The sequence below is a fragment of the Cupressus sempervirens genome, chromosome 1 (assembly GCF_028749045.1).
Source record: "Cupressus sempervirens isolate cs-2001-9-10 chromosome 1, ASM2874904v1, whole genome shotgun sequence".
In the NCBI taxonomy this organism is placed as follows: Eukaryota; Viridiplantae; Streptophyta; class Pinopsida; order Cupressales; family Cupressaceae; genus Cupressus; species Cupressus sempervirens.
The window spans coordinates 837656994-837670448 of NC_143118.1; the positions used below are offsets into that span (position 1 = coordinate 837656994).

General features: G+C 35.8%; 1 protein-coding gene across 3 annotated transcripts; it reads right to left on the minus strand.

The window, feature by feature from the left end:
- Window positions 1-619: 619 nt before the first annotated feature.
- LOC149580458 (protein TPR3-like) lies at window positions 620-11976 on the minus strand. Of its 3 annotated transcripts, none has more exons than XM_089791156.1 (26): window positions 11660-11976; window positions 10587-11004; window positions 10177-10356; window positions 8973-9086; window positions 8720-8878; window positions 8287-8464; window positions 8045-8168; window positions 7716-7834; window positions 7410-7548; window positions 6858-6967; window positions 6680-6749; window positions 6420-6493; window positions 5125-5220; window positions 4919-5014; window positions 4657-4784; window positions 4344-4578; window positions 4032-4196; window positions 3855-3953; window positions 3505-3651; window positions 3223-3333; window positions 2919-3098; window positions 2697-2825; window positions 2501-2596; window positions 2216-2404; window positions 1931-2100; window positions 620-1520 (listed from the first exon to the last, which is right to left on the minus strand). In XM_089791156.1, exons 2-26 carry the CDS (start codon window positions 10664-10666, stop codon window positions 1307-1309), a joined length of 3402 nt encoding a protein of 1133 aa, XP_089647282.1. In that variant the 5' UTR covers window positions 10667-11004; window positions 11660-11976; the 3' UTR covers window positions 620-1306. The 3 variants fall into 3 exon arrangements, with proteins under 3 accessions (XP_089647282.1, XP_089647291.1, XP_089647274.1); XM_089791165.1 differs by having other exon boundaries at window positions 10587-10918; window positions 11660-11954; XM_089791148.1 differs by having other exon boundaries at window positions 3855-4196; window positions 11660-11954.
- Window positions 11977-13455: the final 1479 nt, after the last annotated feature.

A 13455-nucleotide genomic window follows, 5' to 3' on the forward strand; every position in this document is an offset into this window, starting at 1 on the left:
ATACCACCAAAAACCAACAAAATCCACGTTCCATGCAGTGTACAACAAAGCAAAAGATGCAGCTGATAATGGGCAGTTTAAATAGTAATTACCTCGAGGAAAATGCATCAAAATCCTATTTAATTTTTATTTTATTTTTTTCATTTCTTCTGTAATGTAGGTAGAGGAAAAACAAATAGCACGGAATCATGACATAAAATCTTTACCAATTTATGAATATAATTTCCAATTAATGAGTTTTAAACAATCGGTGCAAAAACTTCAACACAATCTAGCTTGAGAAACTCTGGAATAATAATAAAAAGATCCAATGAAAGATAGAAGAAACAACTGGGAAAAAAACCAGGCTTGAAGCAATAAGATGTGATGCAAGTGAAAGAAATCTAAACTTGCAAATGATGGAGCACAAGGGAATTGGTACAAACTCATCAATCCCAAAAACTAATTTCAATACCCTTCATTTTTTCCCCGTTTAAGCAGGCAAAGCAATAAATTAATTATTTGAATCCAAGAGGTTAAAACATGCTAGTGCAAGATGATTATTACAAGCTTTCTTCAAATTTATTATAATTTGGCAAAAAAAAACAATGAAGTTCAAATACCAACATGCAGACTGATATGAATGTAAACATATGAAAGACTGATAAATTATAATGTTTCAAACTCAATACAATGTACAAAATATCCATGTAAACAAGGAAATCTGTAACACTCTGTATGCACAAGTTACTGAAGGGACTAATTCCAGTCTTTATGGGAAACAAATACAATGCTTCTTTTCATGAAACAGCTGACCGAACCTAATTTCCAAGTACAATTATTGACTAATTTGGGCAACATCCAAAATCTATTCTTACACTAAGTAATTAAACAGTGTCGAGGTTTCCCAGCAAATAGAAGCCTCTTGAGAGAGAATATATTGCATAAACAATATATAGATTCTTCCCTTGTATAAACGGATCAAAGAGGTTAAGGATCCGATGGAAAGAATGAATGCAACTTTAAAAAGTTTGAGAGCACCGGGGCTATCATAAAAAACAAAAGGCTATTTCTACTCTTTGCTTAGCCCTTCTATAACAAGAATACATTTTCAAGTAAAGAGGGGAATTTAGGAAGCTTCTGACTGAAAACAGACCAGTTCATGGAAGTCTGCAAAGCTTCGGATGAATGTACAAATTCAAAAGCAGTGGGATGGAAAAAGATCAGCTTAAAATGGAAGGTCTCGCCTTAAATTTGTGATCACCTCCCTGTAATATTTAAGAATGCACAGCTGTAGCATTTAAGTTATCGTAACAAATTACATCACTCACCTAGGGCCTTGCTCTGGACCTGGTGTTCCAGCTTTTGGGACAACAAGAGGAATGCTGCTCGCTACCCCGTTTTCAATTGGTGGTCCAGTGCCCCACTTTCCTTCTGATTCTGAGGGCTCCAAAACAATTACACTACCATCCGTCAGCCCAAGCGAAAATTGGTTAGGCTCAGAGGGATGCGCTGCAACAACAAGGGGGTATACGGTAGAGCTGCATAAATAATTACAGGTCAGAAAAAGAATGTTAGACAAAACTCAGAAAAAATGGCAATCCAGCCATTGCTACTTTCCATTTGAGTAAGATTGGACCAATTACAGAGAAATTCTGGATATGAATCCTCCTCAAAGTATAAATCATGGTTTTTGGGAAGGTTATCCAACTCCCTTGCCCTTCATTCACACATGGTCTAGACTTGCTACAAAGATAAGACACTTACTAATGCAATGCTTTTTTAACCACCAAGTTCTTTTGTCGCGTGCAATTCCTAGTTTGGGGCTCTATTGGTTTGTTACATTTTTGGATTTTCCACAATTAACAGCTATATCACAATCAGGCATAATTTGTTCTTAAATTAAATTCTGTATTCAAAGCATAACTGCTATGACTTTATCTCAACTCACATGGAACTGGAAGGAAGATAAGTTGAAGCAGAGATTCGACATCTAAGTTTAAGTGATTCAGCATGGAAAACTCCAATGGCACCATCACAGAAGCTTGCATATATTAGCTGGCTATCACATGAATATGTAGCATTTGATATTGGGGTAGAGAGGGGATCTTGGGGAATCCACTGCCATCAATCAACACAGCAACTAGTTATTTAACTTTTGAAATTAAAACTGATAAAAATTTAAAGGTACTCCGGCACACAACAGGAATAGAAAATAAAAAGGAATGGTGCTTACCTGTTTAATGCGATCAAGTTTTGATGCTTCGTAGATGGCAAGCTGAGTTTCATGTACGGCTAAGAAATGTATCTGATCCTGGTGAAACTGCACTCGAGTCACTGTTTGAAGTGGGGTTGATCTACCCACTGGAAACTGTAGGAATTTATTTTTTTGCTTTTCCCAGGTATCTATGCCCCATACGCAAAGCTGCAAATCCACAATCCAAGAGTTACTTCACTAGCTTGAATCTAAGCTTCACATTGATTATTAGTAGCTCAAAATACTCGTTGATATCACAATTACCTGTGCATCTGCTCCTGATGACACAAGCACATTCAATATGTGTGAGAAAGCAAGTCCTGTTATTCTTTTTTGGTGTCCCTTGAGCTTGCTTTTTACCTGAATTTCAATGCCCATTGAATTAAAAATATGTTTTTAAACAATACTAGCTCCAAAACAAGGAAGACCATATCAAGTTTATCAGTAGCTGAGGACAGACCTCATCAACTCTAACATTATAGATTTGAATCGTTGAGTCTTCCATTCCAATGGCAATTATGTTATTGTCTTGAGGATGGAAAGCAAGGAATGTTGCTGCTGGAGGTGGTGCCATGAATGTCGTCATTGTCTGTAGTGGAAAAACAGATCAGTGTAGGCATATTACAGAGCCACACCACTCAAAGATGTAAGAAAACCTGTCATATTAATTATAAATTATTACCTTAAACGTCATCATATTGAACAGAGAAACCTTTCCACCTGAGGCTGACATAACATAAGAATCATTCTTCGATAATGCAAAGCAAGGCACAGCATCTTCTGGGTTTGTATCACTTATGTCATTGGTCATTAGTATACCACTAGCAGGTTGCCATAACTGAGGAGGGACACTGGCAGTTGCCTATCAAACAAAGAAACCAACAAACACACTTAAGGTGTTAAAGATGCAAAGGTGCTTCTAGTCGTCTCTCTCAAACCTGAACAATGATAAGAAATTCACAAAAATCTCACAACAGCAGGATCACCTTCCCATTAGAGTTACGTTCATTGCGCTGCCATTTCCAAAGCTTATGAACCGCATTGGAAGCCAAAGCAAGAATTGCAACTCCTGAATTAGTATATATTAATCTTGAAACCTGCAATCAAATGGGAGAGGGAAATAGATAAAACAGTTGGGCACCATTCAAGGAAGATAAAATTGGAATTTCTTTTGTTAACGATGACGATGTAAAATAATAAAACATTAAAATCTATACAAACATCTCTGCTACAAATAATGAACTTCAAACTTGGGAAAAAATGTATACCTTGCTTGTTGGTAAGTTATCAGGAAGCTTTTGACATCGGCACTGGCCAGATTCAGATATTTCAGTCAATTTCCAGCTTTTACTCTTTTCTACTGCTTCTTCAATCACTCTGACTTTCACCTCCCCAACACTTCTGGTGTCTCCATTCTAGGATATAATATATTATCAATACATATATCGAATTTACAGACTATTTGTTAAAAATGGGAATCATCTTATCTGTTCTATGATGTATTTGTCACATTAAGATAATTAAAAGCGTTGTCAAACATATCTATGATATCCAATTTTGTTTACCCTAACCAAATAAGGAAATAATAGGCTCAATAATGCTAATCATCAAAATGTACCAGTCCAGACATCGAAACAGAAGGGCCTCCTCTTTCACTTCCTAGAGCTGTTGATACTGGATTTGCACCACCAATAGCGAGTGCATTTCCCGAAGCCACCTGCAGAATTATCCACTTATTGACATTATTAAAGCTGTAAATAGCAATTTGCAAACAGTTACACACAAAAACAGATACCTTTGCAAGAGTTTCCGGAGGCACCCTTGCAACATCGAGCGAGCGGTTCTCAAATGTCCGCAACAATCTCATGCCATCAGCATTTGCCAGGATCTTGATCCCATTGTCATTGGTTGAAACAGCCAGCAAGGATCCATCCTTATTAAAACGAAGGCGTGGACTAGCCTACAGAAAGATCAAAAACAAAACATTTGGCCAGGAGTGTCTCTTATCAAAATTCATACAATGATAGATCTAGTGCTAAAGGAAAAACAAAGCGTGGCATAATAACTATATATGCTGCAAAAGCAAAAACTGTTTCTTTAGCCATACCACCAAACCACCATCAGCATCAATTGTAGTCAATAGGTTTATGTTGTCCATGTCCCAGAACTTAATCATATATTCATCTCCAGCAGCCAAAAAGCGGTTTCTAGTGGTGTCAAATTGTACAACACCCAATGAGTGCTTATGGAATCCTTTATAGGTCCGCTTAATTGCTCCTTCACTTTCATTCCATTCAACAAGATATGAATCTCCCTCTTTGCTTGTCCCACAAGAAAAGAGCCTGCAGAAAGAAAAGAAGTTCTAACCAAATGGCCAAACCAACATTGAGAAAAAAAGGAAGTGCTTTAACGAATCAGACCTCGATCCATCAGCACTGTAGGCCATTGTGGTGCACCATTGTCCAGGTGCATCATAATCAACCCTTGAACCCATATTGTCATATAACCATGCTTTTATTTTCCCATCAATGGCTGTTGAAAATATAAACTGAAATAAAAACAACAGACATGTTACTTTTACTTTTCAGTTCAGGGAATGTTGAATTATGAAAAGGAAAATTAGCACTTCACTTTCCTCCATGCATACCAAATCCATCGGTATCAAAATATAGGATGTCTGACCTGAATACTTTCTTTATGATGAGGGCACACTGAATAAACGGGTGCTTCATGACCTTCAAAGGTATATAACTTACGCCCAGTCAGTGCATCCCAAACCTGAATGTATATTGACATATTAGTAAACGCAAAACTCAAATATTAATTACCAAAAAATATAAAAAATCATTTTCAGAGAAATTGCTTCAGAACAGGTACTTTTCTCAGACCTTGATTGTTTTGTCGTCTCCACATGTTATGATGCATAGTTGTTTGTTAGGGTGTGCAAAAGAAAGATCATTGACACCTCCAGCATGTGCATCAATCTGTTTAAGGAAAATGTCTATTGTAATGAACATGACAAATTGAAATAGACTTTTAAAACAAGTACATCTCATGACCAACAACCAACAGAGAAGCTCCACTCTTTACTTATTTAATAAACTCAACTGAAGACTCTCATCAAAACCATTTTAGAGCTCAATGGACATGACAGGTATTCGGTCTCATGGGCAAGAAACAAGAGAAAAGCTCAACTAATTACAAATTTAATGCACTGCATTATACTCAAATCAAAACCACCTTAGACCTCAAGTAATTTTGCAAGTACAAATTTGGTCCTTTGGACCATATGTAAAGTAAAACTTGTGTTATGTTTCTGATATTGCAGACATGATGCCACTTTGCATTTGACTGAGTAGATAAAAATTAAGTCAATTAAAAAGTTAAAGGTCGAATGGAGATGCGGAATGCACAGAACAAGACAATAATGATTAATGGAGAACGTATTGGGGAAACTGATCCTCGTTCATGTAAAATCTTGTCTCAGACTGTCAGTTCAAATAAAAGCTACCCTGTTATCAGTAGAAAACAATCTGCCACAATTGCCTACATCAGGTGTTCCTATTTAACAGTGCAACAATGTAATTTGTACTATGTAAACTACTCTCCAAAAACATTCGTGGGTTTTGTAACCACCACTTTTATTAAAACATTTTATCATTAATATCAACAAATGGGAAAATGAGAATGCATGCAATATAAAATCTTGCAATTCCATTTGCATTTAGAAATAGATGCATGGATTTTTTTATGTTCAAGCTTCAAACTTCATCTTTTGTGGTTTACAAGTGCTGCACTTAGGTGTTAAGCAAATCTCTTGCTTTTAAATTATTTATGCAAGCTCCAAAATTGTGTGGGCTTATGTATGTTCTTGTGTGCATGGGCATGTCTGTACTTGTAGTAACCTCCCTTCAAAAAAACACTTCATATTACTTATTTTAGTGTACGTGCAGATCTTATTGAAACCATATGTTCCTAATAGATGTCATCAAGATGACTTAAGCTTTAAGTTTAAATGCCTTCAGAAATGCAGAAAAGAATTAATTGCAGCAAATTCAAATTGAAATCTGCATGAGGATAGAACTCCTACCTATTTGAAGTTAACAATTTGAGAATGATTCACATGTTATGCTTCAATTTTGAATTGGTAGCTGAATGAAAATGTTAAAAAATGGTCAAATACCTCTAAGTGATGTCGCAGTTCACTGCCACCATGGTAGGTATATATATGTACTATGTGCTTTGAATATGCAACCCCTGTTGGTACAAAAGCAATCAGAAACTATGTATTCTACAAATATGATATTTAGTGAAAAGATTCTCTCAGTGTATGTTCAAGCTAACCACTTTGACATATAATAGCAATCAGAAGCTGTGTGTGCTAGAGCAATGTTTATTTAGTGAAAAGATTATTTCCATGCATGTTCAAAACTAAAAACATACCAAATAAAGTGCCATCTGGACTCCACATAACACGGTTAACAGATACACCAGGCTCCTTGGATATTGCTGCCTGCATCACAAATAAAGAGACATTCAAAATAGCTCATGTACATAAATTGAATAGTTAATACAACAAACAGCATATCATAATAAGTAATTATTCAAGTGACAAAAGTACCTGGAATTGAACGCTACAACGGTCAAGCTCCCAAACCTTGAAATTTCGGGTAGCCAATCTTTCCCGTGAACCTGATTCCCATATGCTTATGTCGCCCCCATTTGTACCCACTGCAACATTCACAAGAAAACAATATTAGCTGATTCAACCATCGTGTCTAGAGGCAAGATTAGGAATATTAAAACTAATAAAAAAATGTATAATAAGGAAAGTGGCAATACAGAAGTGGTAAAGCGATTTTTAGGGAAAAAAATAAAAATATATCAAATATCGAATCACTAATCAAAAACAATAAATCAGTGACCAAACAGGTTAGGATTCGCCACATCCTATGGTGAAGGTAAGATTGCCTATTAACAGAAAAGACGAGCATCTTGAAGCAAAAAGCAGCAACGAATTTCCAAACCACATGCAACATGGTTGATAACATTATTATCAACCTCAGAAATGAAGCACACCAAAGATTTCTGGTTCTGCATGGCAGTCCATAATGCACAACTGTGTGCCATTAGTTTACGCAAGTTCTTTCAAAAACTGGATATAATGCCATACCTAAGAGTATAGTTTGGTGTAAAGGATGAAAATCCATGCTCATTATGGCAGATCCCTGGTTTAAAGTATGAGCTACATTCTTAGGAAGATCATCTTGTGAGTACAGGCATTGAAGATGATTTATCCCATGATAACTGACCTGCAACAAGTTAATAAACATGCATGTCAACAACAATATGTTGAAAAGTTACATTTTATTTATTTCAACACACTGCACTATAAATTTGAAATGTAGCTTGCCTACACACAAACCAGCTGGAAGACACGATTTGCTAATTAAAGAGTGAGATAAGGTCTTTGGAATACCTCCTCGCCTGGCTGGGCAGCGGACCTTGTTCGTTTCAAGAGATGCTCAGAATCCCCCGACTGATAATCAACTGTTGGAGTATTTACTGGAGGAGTTCTTGGACGCTTAACAAGAGCAGCTAAAGAAGAAAAATTGGCAAAACACACATTATTATATACTTAACAATGAAGAGAAAATGATATACAATAGAATATATAGATCATACACATACAAAATATCCATTTTTCAATATTGACAAGTTTATGACTATAATTGAGAAGTCATATCAAAATCAGCAAAGTTACAACAATGATATTGAATCAATCATAGTATAGTAGAGACAATTTACCTGCGTTTGTTCCAGTACTAAGTCCCACAGGTCCTGCTGACAGACCAGGATGAACCACAGGGGACGGATTAGCCATCCAACCTGTAAGAGAATTAGAAGGATTGCTCGGTGTTGGCTGGAATGGCTGGTTACCAAGATGCACAAGAGGGTATCAGACTGAATTCGTTGCAAACACAGTAAATTAGAAGTCAATGAAACATCATTTTCAAATGTACAATAAAAATAGGTCCAGTTTCAATTACTGTATGACTGGTTACTGGTGGAGGAAAGGGTGTTGCTTTAGCAAATGCTCCCATAAAATTATTTGCGGGCGGTGGGGGGCGTGATCCATTTTGTTGTCCACAATTATGATCAACAAATAGTGTTTTTATGTCAGGATTGGGCCTTGGGTTTTTGCAGAGCTGATGCTGCCAATTCAAACTGCAAAAATTGAACAAGAAAAACCACCCATGAAATTAAGTTACAATTGCTGTAAGATATTGCAGAGCAGAAGACTAGATTCAACTAGAAACATTCACAGATTAAAGAAGGTTAATGATATGCAACTGTGAAAGTGTATTCCTCGTATCAGAATAAAGATGACACATTAAAAAGAAGCAAAATCAAATTTTCTGTATGCAAGAATTGCCAAACTGAACAACCGTGAAAAGATAACACCATAAATTTTAGACATACCTTTGATTGATAAGCGTCCGCAATCGAGATGCTTTAAGCCCAGGAAATTGCAGCTTCTCTCGAAACAGGGGATTAGCTTCTATAAGTTTTTTGAGTTCTAATAACATAATGTTTCTAGCTGATTTGGTCTCCCCATACTTTGAAAGCTGTTCATTTTCTCTGCTCATGTCAAGAAAACAATGTCAGCAAATATGACAACAAGAGAAATCCATTAACATAGGATTTTTTTGAGTATGTTTGAAAAACTAAGTACCTGAAGTTATCTAAAGTGAGGAGTTGTGTAATCTCCTTGTACAGTTCCTCATTGAATGAAGAAAATACTTTCAGGTCTTTTACTAATATTTCTACTGCCCTGGCTCTGTCTGACCTGAAATCACAAGGGTATGAAAATTATTGAAATTGACCGTCTTTGACATATACTTCAGATCTAAAGGATAAATCTCTTGGACTAACTGCCCACTCAAACTTCAATTCATTACTGACCATCACCAATGAATTTGTGGCCCAGGCTAGTTATGTATTGAATATTGTCTCCAATACAATCTCTAAGTTATAACAGTCCAAAGGAGATCTAGGAATAAAGCTTGTAGATATACAGAGCCAGACCCGTCATTTGAAATCAAGGTACTGTGATCACTGATACATGAAATAAGTGTATGACCATTTTGTATATATTGCAATCAAAAGAGATGAGTTTTATTATGGAACTAGATATTGCTCCTGTACCCACATTTCCCAGTGTGTGTCTAGCAAATCCAGATATTGAGTAATCCAAACCGCAAAAAAATGTCTTCGATAATATACAATCTTAAGAGTTGAATGCCTTCAGCTAGAATTATTCTTCAAATGTGTATAAATTTAGGCTAGCATACAAACATTTGGAAAAGGATAAACATCATCTGGCAGGAGTTGTCCACTGTACATTTGCATTCTTATTTGCTATATGAATTTGGCAGAATGCCTACTCTTTCCTTTGTACCATTATATGTTCTGCCTAAGTAAAACATATTTTAAGCAATATTTATTTGCAGCGTAAACAAATGCATATAACCACTTACTTATCTAATTAATTATCTCGGCACTATTAGCATTCACCTCCAGCTCATAGTTCCGCATTTGGTTCATTTATCAATTGAATTTCTTTTCCAATGGAATACAACCAATAAAGCTCAACAAAATAATATGCGAACTCTGGACAAAATTATTCCGGTTTCTGACTATCAATACATATAAAAGGGATTAGAGGCTTCCGAATTCTCTAAATAAATGTGCAATATACAGTATTTTCTGCGAGGATTTAGCTGAATAATTCTGCAGTTAAAGCACTCGATTTACAAACAACTAGCTCAAATTATATGTGTTTTTGCCATCCCATAAATCCTACAAGAACTCCAATGCATATTAATATAAAAACTCATTTCAGTATGTATGTATTAACCAAGAGGCAGAGTACTTACTTATCCAATGCTTCTAAATATTTCTGCTTCCTGATTTCAAAAAATATCTTCATGGAATACCGATTGTCATCAACTTTGGTGAAACCAGAGAGGTACCTCTCAACCTCATCCCACTCCCCGCTTAGGACCTGGTCCTCAAAATACTTCATGTTGAAGAAAAATCCCGACTCCTGCTCCAACCTGAGCAGAAATTCATATAAAAGCTCAGAAAACTAACAGCATTCAATGTAATAAGAAAAATCTCAAAACTTCTACAAGTAATCATTTTTCGTTTATATGTCCACAATCAACTGTGTTCTAGGATATTTTTACTTTTGTCTGAAAAAAAGGTGAAGTAGAGAAACATTTGAACAAAGTTATGCAGAAGAAATTCAACAAAAACTGGAGGAATTAAAAACAAATCTACTTACTTATGAACACTTTCCTTGAATTTCTCCTCATCAAGGAACTGCAGGATAAGAAAAACTAGCTCTCTGCTAAGCGAAGTCATTGCTGCCACAATATTTATATCCCCGAACAAGGCCTCAAATTACTTTTACTACTCCAACAAAGAAACTGGTAATTCTCTTCTCATAGTTTAAGAGTGACTTTATTTTCCTTTTCCCTTTAAAGATGCTGGAAGCACGTTATATGAAAGGTGTGAAAGCCCTTAAACTCGCCCAAAACTGACATTTGCCCTCAGTCATACAAAGTTCCTCGCAGAAAAAGTGGCCGCTTGCCCAAACACCTTCAACTTACAGATCTAGAGCCACATACATCAATCAAACAGCAACAACCACTTAATCAACGCTCCAAAAGCTCTGATATAGGGGCGGCCGGAGCAAGACCCTAACAAAAAGACAACAAAAATAAAACAATACAAAGCCTCAACGCCAAGACAACACGTCAAAAACTCATCCCCTAGGGTTTAAACTTTCCAACTCCAAAACTTTCAGTTATGCACGCATTCAAAATCTCAAAACACGACAAAGATACACAAAACTTTCACGTTTCGAAAAAATTATTGCAAAAACTCTGAGACTATGAATAAAGCATTTTATAGAACCAAATCATATGCTATTTAACTTTTTTTCGTATATAGACTGCGTCTCCGAGCTTTCAACAGTTTTCTGTCTACAATTACAGAGCTTGAAAAACAAATCCTTAACTTCAAAATCACGCTGAAAAAAACTAAATCAGGCACTCTTTTACCCCATCCTAGACAATATTTACCGTACACACGAGTTTTTAAGCCAGTTTTCGTGTAAAATTGCAAAGCTTCTGATCCAAAAACTCAAAACTGTATAACAACACGTTGTACGAGAACAAATCAGACAACACTGAACTCATTCCGCACAATATTTTCCTCTAGCTTCTTATTTCAACATTTTTTTGTCTAAAATTTCCAACTTTTGTAAAAGAAAAGCCACAAACATTAAAATAACGCGACGTACGAGACCAAATCAGACAATATTCAGCTCGTTCGGCAGCAGATTCTCCTTACCTATAAACCGCAAGCCTAAGTCCAAAAACAAAATTCCTCAAAACAATGCTCCAAAACTTCTATAGCAATTCCTCCCTCTCCTTCCGGCCGACCTCCTCCTCGGTCGGCGCTGCAAACTTCTTTCTCGTGTACGAATCCTCAGCAGCACTGGACGTCGTCAAACTTCAGATTCACTGCAGCGCAAGAATATTGGTCCAAAACCTGGCACGGACGTGTTTCGAACCGAAACCTTGGACTTCCCAGGACGCTGAAAAGAGAAGAAAGAGAGGAAGAGGATTATATCAGGAATGAAAACAAAACATCTCCGAACAACTGGCCGGTGTTATCCCGTCACTGTCCTTATCATTTTATAAGCCGTCACACATATCAGATAATCCGATCTCCTTATATTTTGATAAAGAATCGATTTTGTCGCTTCACTTCGTCAGTGTAGGAATCCGTGCTACCGCCGGAGGTATAAACCGGCGACCGTGTAAATTTCTCGGCGACCGGTAAACTTTCTCTTTCAACGTGCACGGCACCCAACCTCAAGTCTTAACTACGGGTTAGGGTTTCTTTTCCTTCAATAAAAGTTGGTGCCGGGCTCGTAAAAAAGTAGAAAAAAATGTGTGACATTTATAGCCACCACGAGTGTTTTTTTTAAATATTGATCAAACCGGTCACAAAATGAGAAAAAGATGGAATATTCCAAATAAGCAAAAAACAAAATAGTTGAAAGGATTAAACACACAAACGCATTTTTAGGTTATCATTCTTGAATAATAGGTGTGTGATAATGTACCTAACTTGTGTGGGTGGAACTAATCAAAGAGTCTTTGTCTTCTTATTTGTGGCTTTTTTTTTTTATTATTATTATTATTCTTCTAATGTTGCACTTCTTATTATGATTGGTGCATCTTTTTGTTCTTACGGTTTTCTTCTATCTTGGTGATGGATTACACACTGTGATTGAAAGCTTGATGATAAAATACGTTTACATAATCAATTAAAAAACAAACACGATTATCTCATAATTTTCAATTCAATTAATAATTATCAACATTTAATTTATGTTCTTATTTTTTACATCATTTTTATGCTCATGTTTTTGTATAGTTTTATTTTATTTATTTGTTAATTTATGACATCTATAATCACAGATTCTTTTGTGAATCTCAAATTCATATTGACTTGCCATGCCTTATGCCTAAGGTTGTTTCCATGGGCATTTGATGGACTTTTTGGAGATGCAAATTAGACCTTTCAAATTTAGTAAATTTTTATTTAATGTCTATTTTGTCTAAGGTCTACTAAATGTAAATGTGTGCAATGTGTTACTTTGTTCTTGTGTTTGAAGACATCTAATGCATTCATTTTACAACAAGGAAACAATTTTTTTTAAAGAATCAAGGAATCACTCACACAATAATAGTTAAGTAGTGCATTAAGAAGAACTATATTTACATGGTTGTTCTAGTTACATATGAGGAGTGTTATTTTCAAAATGTATACGCATGTTTATATAGGTTAACCTAAGAGAACATGCTTCCTTGTTGGTAGTTGGGCTTGGTTAGTTAATAAAGTTGGAGAAAGGAAAATAATGTTATTGTGAGTGTGGTGAGGAGGCTTCCTTTAGGTGTCTAGAGGATTGTCAATTGTTGTCTCATTTAACAAATCACTTATTAAGCAATATATTAAACCAATGAGTTTAATCCAACTAATTTCCTAAGCTTTCTAGTCGAGTGGTAGAGTTCTAATGTTTCCCAAGTTTCAAATAAACTTTTAGATAAAATCAAAATCTAACTCAAAAAACTTAA

Excerpts from the sequence above, each read along its gene's own strand:
- LOC149580458 (XM_089791148.1), bottom strand. The coding sequence starts at position 10,666 with ATGACTTCGCTTAGCAGAGAGCTAGTTTTTCTTATCCTGCAGTTCCTT. Across the intron at positions 10,357-10,586 it reads TTCAAGGAAAGTGTTCATAA|GTTGGAGCAGGAGTCGGGAT; the intron begins GTAAGTAGATTT and ends ATTTCTGCTCAG. Across the intron at positions 2,101-2,215 it reads AACTTGATCGCATTAAACAG|TGGATTCCCCAAGATCCCCT; the intron begins GTAAGCACCATT and ends GATTGATGGCAG.